The sequence below is a fragment of the Saccopteryx bilineata genome, chromosome 5 (genome assembly GCF_036850765.1).
Source record: "Saccopteryx bilineata isolate mSacBil1 chromosome 5, mSacBil1_pri_phased_curated, whole genome shotgun sequence".
NCBI classification, from domain to species: domain Eukaryota; kingdom Metazoa; phylum Chordata; class Mammalia; order Chiroptera; family Emballonuridae; genus Saccopteryx; species Saccopteryx bilineata.
In genome coordinates, this window is record NC_089494.1 from 3,221,814 (window position 1) to 3,245,451 (window position 23,638).

General features: G+C 52.7%; 1 protein-coding gene across 3 annotated transcripts in view; it reads left to right on the forward strand.

Annotated features, from left to right (window-relative positions):
• Positions 1 to 22,456, forward strand: part of COL6A3 (collagen type VI alpha 3 chain) — an 88,995-nt gene extending 66,539 nt beyond the window's left edge. For all 3 annotated transcript variants that reach the window (XM_066278857.1, XM_066278855.1, XM_066278856.1), the window contains 10 exons: positions 403 to 414; positions 522 to 1,015; positions 2,479 to 2,575; positions 3,384 to 4,082; positions 6,776 to 6,878; positions 8,696 to 9,114; positions 10,445 to 10,708; positions 11,897 to 11,995; positions 20,664 to 20,828; positions 21,606 to 22,456. In XM_066278857.1, the coding sequence (XP_066134954.1) occupies positions 403 to 414; positions 522 to 1,015; positions 2,479 to 2,575; positions 3,384 to 4,082; positions 6,776 to 6,878; positions 8,696 to 9,114; positions 10,445 to 10,708; positions 11,897 to 11,995; positions 20,664 to 20,828; positions 21,606 to 21,646 (2,393 nt within the window). In that variant the 3' untranslated portion in view covers positions 21,647 to 22,456. The remainder of the gene's footprint in view (positions 1 to 402; positions 415 to 521; positions 1,016 to 2,478; positions 2,576 to 3,383; positions 4,083 to 6,775; positions 6,879 to 8,695; positions 9,115 to 10,444; positions 10,709 to 11,896; positions 11,996 to 20,663; positions 20,829 to 21,605) is intronic.
• The last annotated feature ends 1,182 nt before the right edge of the window (positions 22,457 to 23,638 follow it).

Consider the following 23,638-nt stretch of genomic DNA (forward strand, 5'->3'; position numbering starts at 1 on the left):
GTATCCACTGTAACATGGACAAAGGATTGTTTGCCAGATGAGGGTATGTGAGTAACATCCATTAGTCAAAGTTACCCTGGGGTAGGAGTCCTCGAGGATTAACTCCAAATGAGGGGACAGATTGTAGCAAAGGCACTCTGGGCAGGATTTAACAATCTGCCGTGCTGCCTCCTGAGAGAGTTGAAACTGTTTACGCAGGGCTGCAGTGTTCTGGTGATGAATAGCATGAGACTGAATGGCTTGATCTATCATGGTTGCTCCAATAATCTTGTTTTGAGTACTTGATCAGCAAGGGCATGCCCTTGTGCTAAAGCTCCAGGGAGCATAGATTGAGCTCCAAGATGCCCTATAAAATTTTTACCCGGTGGATGTGACGTTCTCTTTCCTCTGTTTCCTTCCCAGCTTGCTGCTATGGTAAGTTGATCCGATTGTGTGACCTCCTTCTGGAAGGAAGAAGGCCCCTTTTTCCCAGTAAGTAAAGCCTGTCTTTGAAACCCCCACCCACCCCCACCCCTTCCCAGGACCCCTGGAATGCCCCGTCTTCCCGACGGAGCTGGCCTTCGCTCTGGACACCTCGGAGGGGGTCACCCAGGACACGTTCAGCCGGATGAGGGACGTGGTCTTGAAGATCGTGGGCGACCTGACCATTGCAGAGAGCAACTGCCCGCGGGGGGCCCGCGTGGCCGTGGTCACCTATAACAACGAGGTGACCACGGAGATCCGGTTTGCCGACTCCAAGAAGAAGTCCGTCCTCCTGGACAGGATCAAGAACCTGCAGGTGGCCCTGACATCCAAGCAGCAGAGCCTGGAGGCCGCCATGTCGTTCGTGGCCAGGAACACATTTAAGCGCGTGAGGAACGGGTTCCTGATGCGGAAGGTGGCTGTCTTCTTCAGCAACAAGCCCACGAGGATGTCCGCCCAGCTCCGGGAAGCCGTGCTGAAGCTGTCAGACGCCGGGATCACGCCCCTGTTCCTCACCAGCCAGGAGGACCGGCAGCTGGTCAACGCTTTGCAGGTCCGTGCCCTGCACCCTGGGGACGCCTCCTGCTCCCCTTCTCGGGCTCTGAGAAGGTTCTTGGGCACACCCGGGCCCTCCAGGAAGTGCCCACGACCCAGAGTTCCTAGAAGGTCCTGGAGGAGGTGGTCTGACTCCAGCCTCTGGCTTTGGCACTAGATCCAAGGGCACGTCCTCACGTGGGGGAAGAGACTCTCCCAGGGTGACCCGGGAGGTCTCCCGTCTCCTAGTGAGGTCCCCAAACATCTGTGACTGCAACGCCCTTGCGTTCAAACCTTATTGCACCCGACTGGCACCCAAGGGTCCTCCTGGGGCAGGGAGAAGTGCTCCCTGTTATTTGCTTAAACAACTTGTTTAGTTGTGATTCTTCATCCATTAATATTCACGGAGTGCACATTCTGGGCTGACGGTTCAAGAGGGGTGGATGACGGCCAGAAGGGAGAGGGGGACCAGGCGTGAGGAGGCCTGAGCTCCATGGCCGGTCTGCCCGCCATCTAGCCTTGAGTCTCTCATGGTGACAAGGGCGCGTCACCTCCCCCCTCCGTGGCTCTGATGTCTCACCTGTACAGGACGAGGCGGGGTTGAGACGGGCTCCAACGCTGTCCCTTCCAAACTGGATTGTCTCTGGTTCTCCCGCCGCCTGGGTCAGCGAGAGGCAGCGCTGGTCACCGCTGCCGTTTCTCAGGGTCAATTCCGCCAAACCTCAGGCCAGTTAGAGCGCAGAGCACTGTGTAGGCTGGGGAACTCCCCTCGGGCCACCGGCCACGGGCTCTTGTCCGGGGCACGCGGTGTGGGCTGAGTGACTCACAGCCACCCGAGTCTCCAAGCAACACTGTTTCAGCAAGTGCGAAAGATGAGCGAGTCATTCGTTAGTTGAGCTTTATTGTTCACTAAATAAATGCTTAGAGAGGGTGTGCTGTGATGGGCAGGAGTTTTAAGTCTCCTGGCAATGATTTAATGACTTGTTTTTGTCATGAAATCCCTTTCCAGACCTGGGAGAGAGAGAGAGAAAGAGAGAGAGGAATGGAGTTAACATTTGCCCATTGTTATTATTGTCATCACTAAAAATAATGTCATTGTTTAAGCTCCCACTATCTCATAGAGGCTACACCAGGCCCTTCACAAACTCAATCCTTCAAACAGAACTCTGTACAGAACTTACCATTATCCCATTCTACAGCCAAGGAGACTGAGGCCCAGAGAGGTTAATAACTTTGCTGCGGATCCCGCAGGAAGCCAGGCGTGGGATTGACACCCCAGCTCATCTCGGGGGAAGAAAACCTATGTTTTCCTATTAAACTCGGTGCCTCCCCTCACCCTCCTTCTGGAAAAAAACGAGGAGCTATCGGTCAGATGGGAAATTCATTTTACGGACATGACTCTGGTTTATTCCTTGGCTGTCTTTTGCAAGTAGTTACTGGCCGTGACTGTTCCGACTCAGCGTGTTCTTTTGTTTGAACCAGATCAATAACACGGCAGTGGGCCACGCGCTTGTCCTGCCCGCCAGGAGGGACCTCACGGACTTCTTGAAGAACGTCCTGACTTGTCACGTCTGCTTGGGTAAGGTGCCTCGCCAGCGGGCACATCTGTCACACGGCCACTGCAGAACGTGCTGTCTGCGGGGGGACGTTGGAGCCAATAGTCGTCATCTGTGGGAAGGGCTTGGGTGAAAGGAAGATTCATTAGCCTGGTATTTGCAGTGTAGACATGACACAGTCATTTACCTAAAGTAGGAACCCCCAAACAGAGCTCCCCTTAGGTAGGGAATGATGAGTTTTGTAGATAACGAAGGAGAAAGTGGCTCTGCTTACAATTTGCTCTTATCAGATTTTAATTATCTGGCTTTGGGACTTTCTAGAATACAGATCCCTTTCCTTCTCTGTCTTTCCATTCCCTTCCCTCCCCTTCCTTCCTGTCCCTTCCCCTCCCTCCCTCCCTCTTTCTCTTTCTCTCCTTCCCTCTATCCCCCCTTCCTTCCTGTCCCTTCCCCTCCCTCCCTCCCTCCCTCTTTCCCAACTTCCTTCTTCCCTCCCTTCCTCCCTCCCTCCCTCCTTTCCTTCCTTCCTTCCTTCCTTCCTTCCTTCCTTCCTTCCTTCCTTCCTTCCTCTCCCCTTCTTCCCTCCCTCCCTCCCTCCTTTCCTTCCTCTTTAAGACCAATGCCACAGTATACTAACAGAGTTTTGGCTTACTGACTGTTTTATTCAGTAACGGTCCTATGACGAGAATGGAAATCTGACAGTGTCGACAGATGTAAATAGGTTCCTCTGTTCTGTGACAGTTTTGGCTGCCCAGGGCCCTGGCGGACTGATGTGTCCCCATCTTGCTTCGGGAGTCATAGTGTAAACGGTCCGCCATGCTTCATTTCTAGACATCTGCAACATTGACCCGTCCTGTGGCTTCGGCAACTGGAGGCCCTCCTTCAGGGACAGGCGCGCGGCCGGCAGCGACATGGACATCGACATGGCCTTCCTCCTGGACAGCTCCGAGTCCACCACTCTGTTCCAGTTCAGCGAGATGAAGAAGTACATCGGGTACCTGGTCAGACAGCTGGACCTGAGCCCCGACCCCCAGGCCTCCCAGCACTTGGCCAGAGTGGCCGTGCTGCAGCAGGCGCCCTACGAGTCCGTGGGGGACGCCGGCGTGCCACCCGTGCGGGTGGATGTCTCCCTGACCAACTACACCTCCAAGGAGAAGCTGCTGGACGTCCTGAGCAACGGGATGGCCCAGCTGCAGGGAACCGGGGACTTGGGCCGGGCCATTGACTACACCGTGGAGCGCGTCTTTGAGAGCGCGCCCAACCCCCGGGACCTGAAGCTCGTGGTTCTGATGCTGACGGGGGCCGTGCAGGGGCGGCAGCTGCAGGAGGCCCAGAGAGCCATCCTGCAGGCCAAGTGCAAGGGCTACTTCTTCGTGATCCTGGGCATCGGCCGGAAGGTCAACGTCAAGGAGGTGTACAGCTTCGCCAGCGAGCCGAACGACGTCTTCTTCAAACTGGTGGACAAGTCCGCCGAGCTCAGCGAGGAGACGCTCCTGCGCTTCGGGAGGCTGCTGCCGTCCTTCGTCAGCAGTGAGTCCTGCGTCAGGCACCCTGGACCCCGGCCGGGACTTCTTCCAGGCCGCTCCCTGGGCTCTCAGGGAGGCTGTGGGCGGGGGTGTGGGGGAGCACAGGCGTGGGTAAACTCAACTAGTGTGTCCACGTAGACTTGTTCGTTCATTCAACAAGTAGGTGCCAACACCTGCCCTGTCCCGGGCACACCTTGAGCCGTCAGGGTCGGCAGTGACGGGACACACAGACGGGAACCCTGCCCCTGTTCACTTGCTCACTCAGCCAGATTCGACAGGGCGCCTCCCCAGCCACAGACAGTGGTCCCTGAGAACTGGCAGGCCAGGCGGGCAGAGGGGCCAGGGACCTGTTTATCATGCACGGTGTTGCCGGGGTCCAGCCCCGGGGGGGATCCAAGGGTCCCACAGGAGGAGACGGTGTCGGCGAAAATCGAGTGAGAGAGCCGAATTCTTTTCTTTCTCTTTATTCTCTGGTTAGCATTTACTGCCAGGCATCTCCGCCAAATGCTGGTCTAGCTTTACTTTTTATGCACACACACTAAGTTACAATCACATGGTATTTTGAATACATCATTGTTTTAGTTTCACTATGGTTACATATTTCCAGATAACAGTTAATTCATATCTATAAGCTACAAGTCAGGTGGTAAGTTATTCAAAGTACAGTTATACAATAACTTGAATAGTAATAACAATATCGGTACAAACTTCTAAAAGATTAGTACTAATTAATAACTCTATTTTACTGTTGTTGTGAGTCAAGGGCGCAGAAAGAGATAGCAGACGAAATCATCAAGGACTAGCAAAGGACCACCGCTTGCTCAGGCAAATAGCCTTGAGTTCATGTAGTGTCCTAATTCTTTTTTCACAAGACTACAAAAGGCTTGCTATTTAAGAAACTGACATAGTATTAAGAGTAATTTTTACTTAAAGATACATAGAGTGCACCTGCAAGATAGCTAGCAGCAACATAATATCAGAAGGCATTAATTGCTATTGCTGCTATGAATCCCACCACATTCCTCTCCTTATTCTTGGAAAATACAAAAATCTTATGAGAATGTTTTACTGAGAAAAGCCCAGTGACTGTCTTCAGTGACAAAACAAGTCTTTTAACAAAACATTCTTTACTTGCCAGCTGCACTCCTATCCAAGGCCACGCAACAGGCCACTCCACTACACTTTACCTAAGATTCTAATGTCTAGTTAAACTTTATTCATTTACTATATTTATACACTAGTTAAGTTCTAACTTTATTCTTTCTAACGTGATTAATAAGAAGAAATTCTCCTACAAACTTAACCCTTTATGAGGGATATCATGGCCAGCCTCTTATGTTTATGAGCCCAGTTCAAGGGGCTTACAGGCTTTTCTGTGGAACTTACACCTTCTGTCTCATTTCCAAAGAAATTACTACAAATCTACAGGGAAAGCACGGTACTATTATCCCTGTGCCATAGATAATAGCACACACCCAGAAAAGGGGGGAATATAAGGCCAGATTAATTCAAAAGATTAAAGGGGGAAGTATCGTTGTGCCTTTCCTTTGCGGTGACTTTGTCAACCCGCAGCTGTTGGTCTTTACTGTGGTGACTCTATCTTCTTTTGCTGTGACTTTGTCAACCAGCAGTTGTGGATCTTCTCCTGCTGTGACCTAGTTAGCCAACATTAGTGGATCGGCTCCCGACACGGTGTAATTTGCTGGCACGCCACAGAGAGATGTGCGTCCTGATGGGGCACCGTGGGAGCTTCGGCAGGGGTCACGCCGACCTGGGCTGAGCCTCCAGCCACACGCTTGGGCATCCTCGGGTCTTTGCCGACGTGGCTCCCCCACAGGGCTCTCCGTCTCTGCGTTAGCAGCAAATCCCCACGCTCGTCTTCAAAACCTGCCTCTGGTCTCCCTGGCTCGCCCATGAATGCTCTCTATTTCCACGCCTTGCTTCTCTTTCTCTGGGTGCCACCCTCCCCACATCTGTTACACGACCCGTTGGTCACCCATGTACGGGTCTGTGGTCCCAGTTGACCACATGGTCCTTGGAGAAGTGTTTCATTCATCCCTCTGTCTGCCTGAGCCTGGCCCAGGGTACGACCCAGCCCGGTCACAGGAAGGGATTTCACAAAGGGGAGAGGCGTGTGAAGTAGGAACACACAGGTGTACGTGAGAGTTCATTGCTCCAGGGAAAGGGCGGGTCCGTGAGAACACCGTCCGCGTGTGTGAGGCGTTGTGGCCCAAAATTTTTAGGGGAGAAAATATAAATCAAAGGTGAGGCGGTGAGTTTTCCCAAGGGCCCTATTCCCTGGGGGCTGGAGACAAGAGTTCTGTTAAACTCAGCATTGAGACAATAGTAGAAGTAATTTGGTTGTCATTTGATGTTCAAGAGCTCAGAACTTCTTAAACTCTGCACTTGAGTTTTCTTTTATTTCTGTCTTTCCTTCACACTGAAGAAATATTGTCTTTAACTGAATCACCCTAACATTGCCAAATAGAAGATATTGGCTTCTGATGTTTTATGGATCAAGTACCATTGGACTTAATGTTTAAAATCAGGGGGACTTAGCTTGTCTGGAAAACTTAATTCAACAGATATTTAGGTGATTCATTTTAAGTCACTAGCAGATTAATTTTAATTTGCAAGGGATTTACATCCACCTAAAGATAGACATATGTTTTGTTTTTTTTTTCTATTTCTCTCTAGGTGAAAATGCTTTTTACTTGTCACCAGAGATTAGGAAACAGTGTGATTGGTTCCAAGGGGATCAACCAGCAAAGAATCATGTGAAATTTGGCCACAAAGAAGTGTAAGTGATTATAATAATTGTTCTACAAATTGCAATGCTAGAGGAGATGCAGAGGCCCTCCAGTGCCTAACTTTATGGGGCCAGGACACCGAAATCCAGAAAATGTGACATCCCAAAGGTCACGTTTGGGACATTCTTACAGAAGAAACTGTTGTATCTGTTAGTTTTTGCTGTATAACAAACAACCCCAACCTTTGTGGCTTAAAAACAACTACTTATCTAACTTGCATTTCTGGGGGTTGGCAATTTTTGCCTGGGCTCAGCTGGGCAGTTCTTCTGGCCTCTACTGGGGCTCACTTATTTATCTGTGGTCAGCCACGCGCCAGCTGTGGGCTGGTGTTCTGGGATGGTCTCAGCTGGACGGCTCAGCTCTGCTCCCTGTGGGCTCTCATCCTCCAGTCACCGAGCCTGGGTTTGTCTACAAAGTGACCAGGCAGGTTTCAATGAAAGACGGCAGATGTAGTGAGGCCTCTTGGGGACTAGGCTGGGACTGGCCCATTGTTACCTCTGCCACTCTCTACTGGTCAAAGCACAAAGGATGCTGGGCACTTGGCATGTGCTCAGGGACCTTATGCCAGCTCCATCTGTGGTGCCAACTCCAGGAACAGATGGGACAGCAGTGTGACCATGTGACAGAGACCCAGGCAAGGGGGGACACGGTGTCAGAAACTGAGCACAGGCAATGTGCCGTCCATCCGTACCCCTCAAGGATGCCGCAGCTTGCCATGCTTGGGGGAGGTGAGGTTCTGACCGGTACACCCAGACGAGCTGTGGATTTGAATTATCCTGGAAAAATGAATGTCTGGCTGACCCCTGGCTGACGTCCAGGGTGGGGGAGAGAGGGCCCACCCCTTCCCCCACCCCGTCACCCCTCAATCCTTCTGCTCTCGTCTTTGTCCTCAGAGGGACGCCACACATCTCAGCCTCGTTAGTGGACAGTCTCAGTGAAGCCGCCGTGGCCCTTTTCCGGGGCTGTGAGACCAGTCCTGTGGGCCTCCGTTCAAGGGTTCTTCCCTCCCAGCCTTGTGTTATCTTTGTAATCCCTCTGCAACATCCCTTGAAGTTGGCTCAACCAACTTATCTCGGAAAACAGAATAAGCAAACCCAGTGTCTGCATTTGTACGATATCAACTTGAAAATGTCCTGCCTCCGAGGGCACAGGGCGAGATCTGTCCCTAAAACCGGGAGTGTCCACGTCAGGGAGAGAAGGGAACGAAGGCTGTGCCGCTGTACTTACTCATGCGGCTGTTCTCTCGAGGGCTTCAGATAAATCAAGTTATTGTAAAAATGAAACACACACACACACACACACACACACACATACACAAATTAATGCAAGCAGAAACACACACTGAGCCCCAGGAGGGAAAAGACGCGCTGACTTTCTCATTGCCCAGCTCAGCACAGCGTTCTGCTGAGGGGACACTTTCTTAGGACGAGAGTAGTGATTAACTGATTATTATTGTTAACCATCAGAATAATTATCATCATTTCAACATTCGTTGTCTCTTTACCATCTCCTGGCTTTTACTGCTTAAGCTGAAGGTGAGATGTCAGATGTATTTGTTTGTAGTACAATATAAGTTTTTATTTTAAACGATTCTGTTATTTCGGACACTGTTCAATATGTTTTCTGTGGCACAGACCCTATAAAGGTGCAATGTAGTACATATTACGTGCAGAAAAACTTACTGCGTGCATTTTGAACAAGACAGCAAGTTTTTGCATAGCTCACTGGGTATGTCTTTGTCCATTCCAGAGAACGGGAAAAAAAAGGATAGATGGGTCAAAGCAATGTTTTATTTGTTTTTTGACAGAAACACTCCGAATAATGTTACTTCAAGTCCTACATCCAAACCGGTGATCACAGCGAAGCTGGTGACCACCGCAGAACCGGTGACAACGACCACCACCACCACCAGCACCACCACCACCACCACCACCAAACCAGTGACGACGGTCAACCTGCCGGCCACCAAGCAGGCTGCGGCAAAGCCGGCCACCCCGCGACCCGTGGCTGCAAGGCCTGTGCCTGCCAAGCCCGAGGCCATGAAGATGGCCGTGGCCAGACCCGCAGCGACCGCGAAGCCGGTGGCCGTGAAGCCTGCATCAGCAAGGCCAGCGGCTGCAAGGACCCCCACCGCTGCCAAGCCCGTGGCCCCAAAGCCCGAGGCTCCCAAGGCCCAGGCAGCCAGACCGGCGGCCGCCACCAAGCCAGTCCCTGCTAAGCCCGTGGGTAAGAAAGTTGCGGTTCGGGCTGTTGCCTTGTGACCTCCTCCTCTTTTCCTGTGTCCGGGGCATGTCCCTCAAAGCCCGTTTACAGGAGCAGCCCAGATGCAGTCATTGATCTGGGAGGCATGTACCTGGGTGATCTGTACATCTGATAGGGGCTGATCGGAGCGTTTTTTTCTCTATGAGAAAGCACTTTTTCCAGACGTTGCCTTTTTTTCTCTATGAGAAAGCACTTTTTCTCTTATCCCGTGAGAGGCCGGTGGGCTCCATACAAAGGGCAGGCGAACGGGCCCTCCCAGTTTCCCCCACGCCCCGCCCGAGCCCCACACCCTGCTCCTTCTCTCTGGGTCGTCTGCAGGCGGGCATGGCCCTTCTCTCCTGGAAACCCAGTGTCTTAAGCGAAAGGGATGAGTTCAGTGGGGCTCTACCCCCCACTTAGGAAGTGAGCAAGAGAGAAAAAAACCCACCTGCCGCTGGCTCTTGGGGCCGCGGCCAGACCCGCCTCCTGTAGGGTACCACGCCAGCGTCCCCACGGAGGTTCGTTATTGCAGACATTGTCCCGCTGCGAAGCACATACCGAGAGAATGGTGGCCCCCGCTGCATGCGGTGGTGGGACCAGGCATTTAGTCCCTATACCAGACAATCAGCCTCCCCTGTACGCTGTGCTAGCCCCTGTCCCTGGGAGAGACAGGTCCCAGACCGGATTAGAGAGCAAGGGGTCTGTGGACTCAATGAGACCCGGCGTGTGTCATTTTTACTTCTTCCTCACAGAAGATGCTAGAAAGATTCCGTAGAGCGTCACAAACTGACAGGAAGGTGAAGGCAGGGTGCCTGTGCTCTTAAAAACTCACCGCGGTTGGTTGTCCTCGTTGTAAGAACTGAGAGGACGCAGAGATTCCTTCCCAGGAATTTCACGCCATGCCCTGACGTCCCACGACTTCATCTACTTTAAACCGGGTGTGGGAGGGGGGCTCATTCAGGATTGAACACCCTACTTCAGATCAGCAGCCCGGATTATGAATTTCCAAAGGAATTCCTTAATCAGAGAGAGTTTCTATAGGAGAAAGATGGAGTTATGTGCCTTGTGGATGAATAATAGGGGTTTTAATTGCTAAGGCTCGGGTCACATTTCAGCTACGCGGGTGAGGTTAGAAGAGCCCTATCTCCCGGGGACCTTGAGCGAGACATCGGTTCCCTATCTCCCCCCCCCCCCGGTCTGTGGTCAGCTGTCTCCTGATGGACGTCCTTCAGCTTTTGTCTCTCTCCTGCGTGTCTCTGCCGCGGGGAGGGGGTTTTCTGTGCGTCTCCACATTGCGCCGTGGTCTGTCTTTCAGCCAAGGTTTCCCGAGAGGTCCAGGTGTCCGAGGTCACCGAGAACAGCGCCAAACTCCGCTGGGATAGGCTGGAGCCCCCAGGTTCTTACTTTTATGACCTCACCGTCACCTCAGCCCACGACCAGTCCCTGGTGCTCAAGCAGAACCTCACGGTCACAGACCGCGTCATCGGGGGCCTGCGCGCCGGGCAGACGTATCAGGTGACGGTGCTCTGCTACCTGCGGTCACAGGTCAGGGCCGTCTACCAAGGCAGTTTCAGTACAAGTAAGTGCACCGGTCAGTTTCAGAAAAGCCGCTACCTGACTCCAACGGGGTCTGCGTAGGGGACGCAGAGGGAGCAACCCTTAGTCGTCAAATCGGTTCTGAAATCACCAGGTTTTCACAAAATCCTGGGTGTCTGGGTTGCACCCAGGTTTATAAACGAACGGAAGGGAAGATGGGCTCCTCGTGAGCGGCTGTCCCGCCTGGGGGCCCGGGGCCACGTGGCAGAGGAGCCCAGACCCATCTGGCCTGGGTGCTGTCCCTTCCCAGGGAGAGAGAACTGTGCCCGTGTCCTCTGACTGGGGCCCAACTGGCCGCCCTATCCGGGCTTCAGAGGCGAGTTTCCATGTTCAGTGAACAGAAAACGCCACCGAGGGTCATTAGCTCCTTAGAGAGTCACCGAAGCGTCCACAAGGGGCCACAGGGCATCATGACCACTGTGGAAAGGGACACTAGACCTTCCCTCCCCTGTCCCAGCATGCTCGGGCTCTGTCCCCTGCCCTCTGTCACTTCCCCGCCACAGGGTGTCCATGGCCACTGCGGAAAGGGACACTAGACCTTCCCTCCCCTGTCCCAGCATGCTCGGGCTCTGTCCCCTGCCCTCTGTCACTTCCCCGCCACAGGGTGTCCATGGCCACTGCGGAAAGGGACACTAGACCTTCCCTCCCCTGTCCCAGCATGCTCGGGCTCTGTCCCCTGCCCTCTGTCACTTCCCCGCCACAGGGTGTCCATGGCCACTGCGGAAAGGGACACTAGACCTTCCCTCCCCTGTCCCAGCATGCTCGGGCTCTGTCCCCTGCCCTGTGTCACTTCCCCGTCCCCTCTGCTGCTCCTCAGGGCTCGCACGCCGCTCTGATCCCTCTGAGCCACTCACGACCCCCCCACCTCCCTCCTCCCTGCTTCTGCTCCCCACCCCCACACTCTCCTTGACCCCCGCTCCCCCAGGACGTGGAGGGAAGGCTCGCATTCCTTCCTCTGGCAGAGCTTTGCTCTGTCTGCTCATTGAGATGAATGGCACAAGCGGAGAACAGCCGTCAGGAGTGGACGTAGGGACGTCTGGGGTCTCTGTGCCTCAGTGGCCCACCCTCACCCGAGATTTGCTCCGGGGAGGCAAGCTTGCCCGGCCCCTACGGATGCCCAGCCCTCCCGCCTCTGAGTAACCGACAAGTTGTCTGCATTTTTCTTTAATAGAGAGAGCTCTGCCTCCCCCTCCACAGCCGGCTAAACCGGCCTCGAGTTCAACCATCAATCTCATCGTGAGCCCGGAACCGTTGGCCGCGACGAAGGCAGGTGAGTGGTGAGGCTATTCGGTCCCTCAGGGCATGGACGCAGGCGTCTCCCGCGCACATCAAGGCCTTTGCAGTCTGGATTCTAGGTCACCCGCCGAGGTCTGAGCTCTCAGGCTGGGTGGCTCTATGGGTCCAAGTTCCGGATCGGCTCTGGGTGACCCGGCATGGCGTCGTTCTGCCTCTTCCAACCCGTACGGGGCGCCGTGCCTTGTCTGTCCCCTGGCCCTCGGAGAAAACCGGATGGGAGTTGCTTTCGGGGCTGTAGGAGTCCACGCGTTGTTAGGCATTTTTTCTCGTGCTGGGACTAGTGTGGTCTGTGATGCTGCAAACAGAGGCTGGCAGGGATGCAATCTAATAAAAATACAACTGCTCAGAAGGACACAAGACACCCCAGGTGGGGACCTGAGGGGGGCACGAGCTCGGAGGTACTCCGTGGGATGCGGGTTCTGGTCCCGATTCCCTGGCTCCTAGGCTCTCAGACCTCTCTGCGCGCCTGAGCCCGGCGAGTGCACATCTCGTGTTTAATCCGGGACCAGTCGGACGTGCTTCTCTGGCACCGAGAGCTGTTCTTCGCTTCTCTTCTGGGCAGAGGACCTCTGAGACCTGAAGCCCCGCCCCCATACAGCAAGCAGGGTGTGTGCTTGGGTCATTCACCCCTGAGGAAATACATGATGGTCAAAATAGCCGACGTACTTTGCTTAAGAATGTTCTGCAGAAGATGTTGGCGCTGACATCCAGAGTCCAAATTCCGTGCACATTCAGATGTGGCACTGCGTTACAGGACGCCCAAGCAGAAGCTTCCTGCTGCGGGTGGGGACAGTCCCTTGTGTGTGGTGTGTCGGCCGCAGCTGGGAAGAGGAAGGCGTAGCTCTTCGCAGCGTCTCTGTCTGCATGTGCCTGGGATGACAGGTGTCCGTGGGCACCCAGCTCCTTGTGTGTCACGCTAGTGGTGGAAGCAGCCGTGCTTGCTCGATACAGAGTGCATTGTCCGCAGCAATGGCACATTATTATTATTATTAATTTTAAACAAATACTATTTTATTATTGACAAAATGTGGGGGGGGGGTCCCAAGGGTTCACATCACAAATGACAAGAAGGAAAAGTCATTCTGGGGATGATTTTTTTTTTTTTCTGGGAAAAGCAGAGACAAACACATTCTACTGCGAGAGGGTGCCCACTCACCCTCTTGGGTGTCCATTTGGAATAAAACGAGTCATGGTTACAGTTGCACAAGAACAAGAGTAGGTACATGGCTGTGTAAGAAAACGCCGGTTACCTAGAAGTACGCCACTAACCAAGAAGTTGGCAAGTGTAGGTAGTGTATCTAGATGTGCTCTAGAGTAGGTGATCGCATACGCAGGTCCAAGAACATGCCTCATGTCACTCTTTTGAGGTGTTATCTGTTTCTCCATCTTATCATTTCTGTAGCGTCTGTGCCCTGTCTCATCTGTGTTTCAGTCAAGTTGGGTGGTTTCTGACTCCACACTTGGGAGTAGAGGCCCCTTGATTCTTTTGTTTCTAGTGGGACTTTTCCTATGTCCATGCAAATGTGTCTCTGTCTATATCTATGATCTGTATCCACGTTTCCATTCACATGTATATCTACCTATCATCTAGCTATCCATCCATCCATCCGTCCATTTATCCATCCACCCATCCATCATACATCCACCCATCCATCATCCATCCATCCGTCCATCATCCATCATCCATCCATCCATCCATCCATCCATCATCCATTCATCCATCCATCATCCATCCATCTATCCATCCATCCACCCATCCATCATCCATCCACCCATCCATCCATCCGTCCATCATCCATCATCCATCCATCCATCCATCATCCATCCATCCATCCATCATCCATCCATCTATCCACCCATCCATTCATCCATCCACCCATCCATCATCCATCTATCCATCATCCATCCATCCATCCATCCATCCATCATCCATCCATTATCCATCTATCCATCATCCATCCATCCATCTATCCATCAACCATCCATCCATCCATCCATCATCATCCACCCATAATCTATCCATCTATCCATTTATTCCTCCATCATCCATCCATTCATCCATCATCTATCATCTATCTATCTATCTATCTATCATCTATCTATCTATTTCTGTCATCTCTTAATACAGCCACGGCCCCTCCTGACATGTGGAATCAGGAATTATAAGAGAAAGTAACTGAGTCCATGCAGGGATTGTGTAGCTGTTATGCACAGAGATGTATCTATAACAAGGGTAAATAAATGCATTACCTACAGAAATGAAAAGTGTCCACAGTTGTTTGCCCTTGGAAACTAGTGTAGGCACTGGTCTGTGTCAGAGACCACCACGTGCTCTTCCAACTTCTTCAAGTCTTTCTGATGGAAGGGTTGATAGGAAAAACAAGAAATTCTCTTCTTTCGATATAAATTCACGGGGACGATTCAGGAATTCATGGCAGGTTGTAAAAATCCCTTCACAGGGATTGTATGAAAGTGTTTTATAAAAACTTTTCATGTTACGATTCTCAACTCCAAAGGAAAACAATGGCGGTTTGGAATGCGAAGTGAGGGTGTGGGATGGAGAGGAAAAGTTACGTCTCAGCGCCTTTGAGTTCTGCTCATAAGCAGTTTTCTAAGTCCTGTGTCAAGGGACCCTGGAGGCACCTTTGTCCCCTGCACCGGGGACCTGCCGCTCCTAACCAGCTCCGGCTTCATTCCTGAGTCCCCTCCGTTTGGCTTCCTGGACCAGGTGCTTGAGCTGCGAGCAGCCACAGAGAACCTACAGGAATTCCCCGAGGGGCCGAGTCAGGGTGGATGAGATGAGAACCTGGGAGTCACTGAGGACTGTGTATGCTAACCTTACCCCTTCAGGCATATGGGAAATGTAAACTTTCTGGCAAATTCAGTGTTTCAGGGACAGAAAATGACCAGGGGTAAACTGCACAGCAAGTCTGGAATGTTTCTGGTTCTCTTATGTGTGGTCCAGAAGGGACGAGACTATACAAACAGCGTTTAGTTAATATAAACAATGCAATCTTTAAACAAGAGTCTGGCTGGACTTTTTTTTTTTTTTTTTAAAGACTGAGTCACGGACTCCAAAGTAGGAAGGTGTTTTCTTTCGATCCAAGCCTTTGTCACTTAGGTCTCCCCTCTCTCCATGTCATGGAGAGAAAAGAGTTTTTGAAATTGGGGCTTGTGTGTCATTCTAGCCTCCAAGCAGTTTGTTCAGATGCCTCTAAACCTTTGTCTTTCATTCTGATGGTGGCATGACCCTCAGACCCAGGACTTGAATGTACTTTCACCGTTGTGTGTGTGTGTGTGTGTACACTGCCCACCTAGTGACTCAATCAGTGTGTCGACTGACCTGTCCAGGAACAAAACAGCGCTGCCCACTGTGAGGTCCAGCCCTGTTTGCTATCTGTCTACCTATCCATCTATCTACCTATCCATCCATCATCCATCCATCATCTATCCATCCATCATCCATCCACCCATCCATCCAGCCATCCATCCATCCATCATCCATTCATCCATTCATCCATCCATCATTCATCCATCCATCTATCCATCCATCATCCATCCATCATCCATCCATCATCCGTCCATCTACCCATCCATCCATCATCCATCCATCCATCATCCATCCATCCATCATCCATCTATCCATCCATCATTCATCCATGCATCCATCTACTCATCATCCATCTGTCCATTCATCCATCCATCATCCATCCATCCATTCATTCATCCATCTATCTACCCATCCATCCATCATCCATCCATCCAACATCCATCCATCCATCCATCTACCCATCCATCCATCCGTCATCCATCCATCCATCCATCTTCCATATATCCATCATCCATTCCATCCATCCATTCATCTACCCATCCATCCATTCATCCATTATCCATCCATCATCCATCCATTCATCCATCCATCCATCCATCCATCCATCCACATCCATCCATCCATCCACCCACCCATCTGTGCAGAGTGAGGTGTGGCTAAAGCCTTGGCATTCAGGTGGCCATTGACATTAGCAGACCAGTGGTGTTGTTGCTAACCACCAGAGACCAGGCTTCGCAATATTACTGGATTCCATTTTAAATGGTTAATACTTGTGTTTTCCTCAACAACACAAAACAACCCCTTACCCCAAATATCTCGTTACTTTTTCGCTTTCCTCGGATTTAAGCACCGCTAGTGTTTTCTGCGATACGCGTGCTGCTTGAGGCTGGCACTTAGCGACCTGTAAACCCATCTCTCAGCGGTTGTCTTGTCCTGGAGAGCACTCGCCGTCAGGCGCTTCTGCAGTGGGCCTGGCCGCGCCGGCCTGCGTGCTGCATCCCTGTTCACTTTGGTTCCAGGGTTTCATCCCCTCTCTCTTCTCCTCGTTTTTTGGCTAGAAAAGCCTCGGATAGATATTTTTCTATGCATGTTATTACAAATGCTATGGCTCTCTGGAGTTTCTAGACAGAGGAAAATAAAATATTACTCAGAAAAATGTACTTTTTGGCAGTATTACACAAGGAATCCTAAATTATTGGCTTACCCACCCACTGAAGGAAAGTTTCAATGCAATGAGAGTCACAGTAACCAATAAAGTGTTTAGCAGTCTTCTGGTATTTATTCTGGGAATTAACAATCGGCAGGAAAGACCATCTTCTACAGCGCTTTGTCTTACTTTGTGGATGAAATATAACATAATAGTGCCTAAAAAAATTAAGACATCTTAGAATTGCTGAAAGGCAGTATTTGGTTGGCTGTGTTCCACTATAAATGTATAGCACTGGTTAGCACAGAACGATGTAATGGGGGAAAATCCATGGCTTTTTAATTTATTATTTATTATTGTTTTATTTTTACGTGGGAGGAGGGGAGGTAGACAGACTTCTGCATGAGCCCCAACCGGGATCCACCCTGCGACCTCCCTACCCCCCACCTGGGGCCCTGCTTCCAACTGAGCTCTGTATTTTTAGCACCTGAGGTAGAGGCTCCATGGAGCCGTCCTCAACGCCGGGACTGACGTGCTTGAATCAATCGAGCCATGGCTGCGAGAGGGGAAGAGAGAGAGAGGAAAAAAGAGAGAAGGGGGAGTGGGAGGGTGGGTGGAGAAGCAGATGGTGGCTTCTCCTGTGTCCCCTGATCGTGAATCGAACCGGGGACATCTACACACTGGGCGGACGGAGGTTGTCCCAGGGCGCCCCAGGTTCTGCCTCGGCTTCTGTGAGCAGATGGGGCTCCCAGACAGGGTTTCTCCGGGTGCTACTCTGGCATCCTTCCCCCCTCACGGAAGCCCAGGGACCGACCCACCCCCGTTTCACCAGGAAGCTTCACCCGACCGATGGCGGCTATCCGCGTTGGGCAACCCTTTGGGTCTTTCCTTTAAAAGGGAGCTGATTTCTTTGTTGTTTGGGGTTATTGACAATCCCCCCCCACACACAGCCTCGATGCACCTCCCACCATGGGCTTTTTGGTTCCTACCGGGTCCTCCACAGGAGGCGGAGGAAACGGGGGAACGGGCAGCCACGCACACCTCTCGGAGCAAAGCCAGGGCTCCAGGCTCGCTCAGGGCTGAGTTCGGAGGGAGGAGGAGAGAACGTGACACCCGTCGTGTCCGAAGACTTGTTCCAGGGCCGGGTTCAGTGAGGTCCAACCACCAGCCCTCATTGGACACCACGAGATTTGATTTCCTTGTGTTTGTCTTCAACATGGCTGTGTCAGCACATGTAGACACAGCTTGTCCTCGTGCCGAATCCCCTCTACAGGACGCAGCTCAGAAGTCGCGATCACGACGCTGCTTAAGCACCCGAAGCCTCCCGTTGTCACGCTTTGGAAACGGGGAGTCCCGCGTTGCTGTCTTGAAAGAGTGTGGGGGCCCCCATGAGTGTATTTCTCCTGGTTTCCTGGGTATCTGTTGTGTGCACAGGGACGAGCAAGCCAGACGGGGTGCTGGCCGTGACTCTCGCTGAAAGGAAGGATGTAAAATTCAAGGTCCCTAGTTTGGTCCTGGAGAGTCACGGTGCAGATCGACGGGAGCTGGAGAGCCCCTCAGTTGGGGGGCCAGTGTCGGCTCAGGCTCCCCCCAAGCCGGTGTCCTTGCGTCTGGGGACAGTTCGTGCCTGCGTCGGGAGATGCGAGAGAGCGGGAAGCGAACAGCTAAACACAGATGGCCACCTCCGAGTCCACTTGGCGCAGACGAAGTGGACAAGCAGGGGCCGTTTGGGGGAGGGAAGGAGAGGGGCTGAGGTCACCATCTGGCCTGGGCCTCACGCTCCCAGGGGAGCCCCCGGTAAACAAGGGAGAAGCTCGTGTAGTTGAACAATGCTGCCTCGCTCGGTCCCCTCCATGACAATCCGGGCTCCTCCCTGCAGTTGCCGGCACGTTTGAGAGGAAGAATGTTGTTTTTGTGAATTGTCATTGTTTTATTCTGGCTTGGCTGGCTCTTCCCAGACTCTTGGTAGCAGTGTGGGCCTCCTGGGCCTCTGAGAGGGTCTGCCCTTAGGAGACGTGGTGTGGAGCCACCGGTCCTCATGCTTGGGGGACAGCTTCCCCAGAGTCACCAGGGAGTATGACAAGACAGTGCTGAGCCTCTGTCCCATGTGCCTCGGCGCCTGGTCCGCTGTGCAGACCTGAGCTTGGGTTCTCTGACCTGTGCGCCTGGTCCGCTGTGCAGACCTGAGCTTGGGCTCTCTGACCTGTGTGCCTGGTCCGCTGTGCAGACCTGAGCTTGGGCTCTCTGACCTGTGCGCCTGGTCCACTGTGCAGACCTGAGCTTGGGTTCTCTGACCTGTGAGCCTGGTCCGCTGTGCAGACCTGAGCTTGGGTTCTCTGACCTGTGCGCCTGGTCCGCTGTGCAGACCTGAGCTTGGGTTCTCTGACCTGTGCACCTGGTCCGCTGTGCAGACCTGAGCTTGGGCTCTCTGACCTGTGCGCCTGGTCCGCTGTGCAGACCTGAGCTTGGGTTCTCTGACCTGTGCGCCTGGTCCGCTGTGCAGACCTGAGCTTGGGTTCTCTGACCTGTGCGCCTGGTCCGCTGTGCAGACCTGAGCTTGGGTTCTCTGACCTGTGAGCCTGGTCCGCTGTGCAGACCTGAGCTTGGGTTCTCTGACCTGTGTGCCTGGTCCGCTGTGCAGACCTGAGCTTGGGTTCTCTGACCTGTGAGCCTGGTCCGCTGTGCAGACCTGAGCTTGGGTTCTCTGACCTGTGAGCCTGGTCCGCTGTGCAGACCTGAGCTTGGGTTCTCTGACCTGTGCGCCTGGTCCGCTGTGCAGACCTGAGCTTGGGCTCTCTGACCTGTGCGCCTGGTCCGCTGTGCAGACCTGAGCTTGGGTTCTCTGACCTGTGTGCCTGGTCCGCTGTGCAGACCTGAGCTTGGGTTCTCTGACCTGTGTGCCTGGTCCGCTGTGCAGACCTGAGCTTGGGTTCTCTGACCTGTGGCCCAGGCTTTTCTTCTCCCTCCTGGTACCAGTCGGAGCTGCCCACTCTGACCGCCTCCGCAGCTGGGTGGGCAGCCCGCGCCACCACAGAGAGAGGCCCGGGATGTCAGCCCCGTGCGGGAGGGCTGGGGCGACCCAGGCACATGAGCCACGCACGTCAACACGCAGCCCCGTGCGCCCTGGCGGTTCTGGCGGTTCTGGCAGAAGGCTTACGTGTTCCGAGCTCTTGGATAACTCAGTGGACAGGAGCGCCCTCTTTCCCAGCGCTGTCCACAGCTTTGCCAGGAAACTCTGTCAACAGGGCTTTTACTGAGGATGCACATAAGTGCTCCCAAGCGCTGCTGCAGTGACACGGCCCTCGCTCCACAGCTGGACCGCGTCACGGGCATGCGTGTGAAACATAAACTTCCTTAACTGGAAGAAGAATGCTTCTGTCTTCAGAACAGCTTTGCTCTGTGACATTTTTGCCATGGTGAAGTTTACATCAGTGATAGTGCTTCTTTTTTCTTACTTGTTTAATTTGGCCACCACGAAAGCTCTGGGCCACACAGACACTCACACACAGAGACACACACACACACTCACACACAGACATGCACACACACACACACTCACAGAGATACACACTCACACACAGACGTGCACACACACACACTTGCAGAGACACATAGACACACACAGACACGCACACACACACACACACTTTTAAAGGGTACTTATCCACTTTAACTTTTATTGTCAATCGAGTTGGCTCAGAGTGAGATGTGCAGCCTTATTTTTGAATGTGGTTCTGACAGGGTTCATTGCTCTGTTGCCAAGGAGTAGAAGACGCCGAGTTTTTAAAATTTGGTTTCTTCTCTGGGTCTTTGTGGTGCAGGGGTTGGAGAGTGGATGGCCCAGGGGTTCGAAAGGGTTACAAAGGTCACTGACCTAAAATTACCCAGTAGTGAACGTGAGCTGACCACTGGGCTCCCAGGGCCCGCGCGATCACGTTCGTCGCTTACGAAGCTCTAGTTGGTTACTTTCTGTGTCCACTGAAGGGTGAGGAGACTGTGGCGTGTGTGTGTGTGTGTGTGTGTGTGTGGTGGGGGGTGTGGGGAGTTCTCCTCACTCTTTTCTCTCTCCCTCCATCAGCCGCGATCAGATCTCCAGCCCCTCGCGCTGGGGCTGAGTAACCCGCAGGTTCTCACGGGCGGTCTCCTCTCCTCTCGTCATGACAGATATCTGCAAGCTGCCCAGGGAGGAGGGGACGTGCAGGAAGTTCGCTCTGAAGTGGTACTACGACGCGGAGACCAAGAGCTGTGCGCGGTTCTGGTACGGCGGCTGCGGGGGCAACGAGAACAGGTTCGCCTCCCAGAAGGACTGCGAGAAGGTCTGCTCTCCCGGTAAGCGGTCAGCTCCCCCGGGCTCGTGGGCAGGGGACAGGAGACCCGGGTCAGGGACGTGCCTTTCAAAGACATTCGAACCACAGCGATGGCGGTCGATAACGAAACAGAAACTCGGTTGTGTCTTCAGATGAGAGAGATACTCAGGTCGAGCCCAGGAAAGGAGTTTTCTGAACAGTGATCATTTCTTAAACACCTCCCCCCATGTCCTTGTATTCTCTGCTAACGAGGAAACACCGCTGGGAATGTCCCTACGGTCCCTGTGTAGTCATAAGATATCGTAATAAACATACTTATTCGGAAAATAATATAACAAACAGTTGCCGGTAGCATCACCAAAGATGACGAAACCCATCTAAATAATTTCATCTAAATAATTTCGCTCCCGCTAAGTAGTGTTGAGACCAGGGACCCTCCCAAAATCTCTATTGTGTTGGGCAACTCAACTGGTAATGAACTACGCCAGCTTCTTTGAGGGTCTGGGCCTGTGCCGGGGCTTGAGGGCTCAGTTTGCCCAGGGACCTGGCTGGCGGGGACAGGCAAGAGCAAAGGCTCAGGTGGCCAGAGGGACCTCAGCCCCAGACCAAGACACTCCACTCCGGGGAGCCCAGGAAGGTCTCGGGCAGGAAAGTGAGAGACGGGAAACAGAAAACCAGAGGCCGAGGGATCATTTCACGAGAAAGAAAACACAGTGTCCTCTCGGTCAGTAATGTGGCTTTTCCTTCCCTTCTCTTCTCTCCGTGCCCCTCCCCCGCTCTCTCCTCCGCTGACGCTCAGTGCACGTCAACCCCGGAGTCATCGCAGCGATGGGGACCTAAGCATGGCCGAACAAGGGACACATACCTCTCGGAGGAGAAGGAGTCAGCCATTCATTCGCACGTCGTCTTCGTTAGAAGCTCCGGGTATCGGCTCCCGGGCGCCTGTCCCATTTCATGCTTTGATTCACACTCGGACTTGGGAGGAGCAGCCATCTGCCGCCTGACCGTCAACATGGTGCTAACTCGTGCCTGCGGACCCGACGCCCCCTCCGTCCCCAGGCAGTGACCGCGTGTCCTTTGAACATTGCGTTAATAGTTATCCGCTGCTGGTGTTCCACGGGAATGCGCCAATCAACTCAGATGCCCTCTGGAGTGTCACCTGACCCCCGTTTGGGGCCCATGTGGGGTCTAGAGAATAACCCTCAACTTCACGGCGGCTCCCTGCACGTCAGTTGGTTCATCTTCCTCTCTCTCTCGGTGAAGCATGACATTAGACGAAAAGTCGGCGATGGAGAGTCAACATGGCGTCCAACTTTCCCATTTTTTTTTCTCCCCAATATCCTGGAATAGATTTCAAGAGAATTTTCTTTCTTTTTTTAATTTCTCTTAAAGCCTCTGACAAACGGTCTCGTTGGAAGGAAGCAAAGATCTCTCAATCTCTGTGCACTGTGATGGGACCAGTGCCTTCATTAAAGATGGGAAAGAAAGTCGTACTAGAGAATATTTTTGGCATTCCTCTAATTTTGGGTGGTTATTTTTTTTTTATTATTTTTATTTTTTTTTGGTGCGGGGTGGGGAGGGGGTCTAATTTTAATTTTAAAAAATTTAGGAAATTTATACAAAGAAACTTTTTAATAAAGTATATGGAGAGTGTCCTGGGTTTGGTGTGATTGGCTGTCTGTCTTGTTTCCATGGTCAGGATCATCCCTAGGCCAAGGGGAATTGGACTCAGTCCAGGTCCGAAGGCCTGGGGGCCACCCTTTGTTTCCAGTGGATGAGGGCTAGAGAACTGTCAGACAGAGTACCAGGCCAGGAAGACCCAGCCCACGGGCCCCAGCATGCCCTGGCCACCTGGACGGACCGTGTTCCTTGCTTAGGGCCCTGGGGGTCTCTCTGCTGTTAAAGACCAGGCTGTTTCGCCCCCTCTCCTCCAGCTCCTGCTTGGGCCCCAGAGCCTTGGTCTTCTGCTCTGTCTCCTGAAAACAGTTGTTGTCAGGATTTGGTCTGCTGCCACCCAACAGTGGCCAAGGAGGGACATGCAGGTCCTCATCCCTTTTCCGGAGTCTTAAAGGGGAAGCAGGACATCTTTTCTCTCTCTTTTTTCTTTTTCTTTCTTTCTTTCTTTCTTTCTTTCTTTCTTTCTTTCTTTCTTTCTTTCTCTCTCTCTCTCTCTCTCTCTTTCTTTCTTTCATTCATTCTTTCTTTCGAAAGGAGATAGAAAGACAGACTCCCACATGTACCCCAACTAGAATCCACTCAGCAAGCCCCCTACCAGGTGATGCTCTGCCCATGTGGGCTGTTGCTTGGCAATTGAGCTATTTTTAGTGCTTGAGAGGGAGGCTCCATGGAGCCATCCTCAGCGCTGGGGGCCAACTCCCTCAAACCAATCGAGCCATGGCTGTGGAAAGGGAAGAGAGAAGAGAAGAGAGAGTGAAAGGGGAAGGTGGGGAGAAACAGATGGTCACTTCTCCTATGTGTCCTGACTGGTAATCAAACCTGGGATATCCACACCCTGGGCCAATGCTCTACCACTGAGCTAACCAGCCAGGGCCATCAGGCCATCTTTTAATTTCTTCCTTAAAGACCTTTGTCTCCTGTCTTCAGAACTGACACACGAGGCAAACAAATATACCTTTTAGGGGTAACTGAGCTCCACTTAGGAAGGGAGCCAGGTGAGTGTGACAGAGCATCCTACTCTGACCACTCCCCTGGCAGAGCTCCCGGGACCGTGGCTGTGGGCAGGGCTGTTCTCTGTCAGACCAGGGATGAAGCTGTCAGTGACATCGATTGAGAGGGGGGACAGGAGGAGAGAGTGTATCAGGTCAGAAAGAG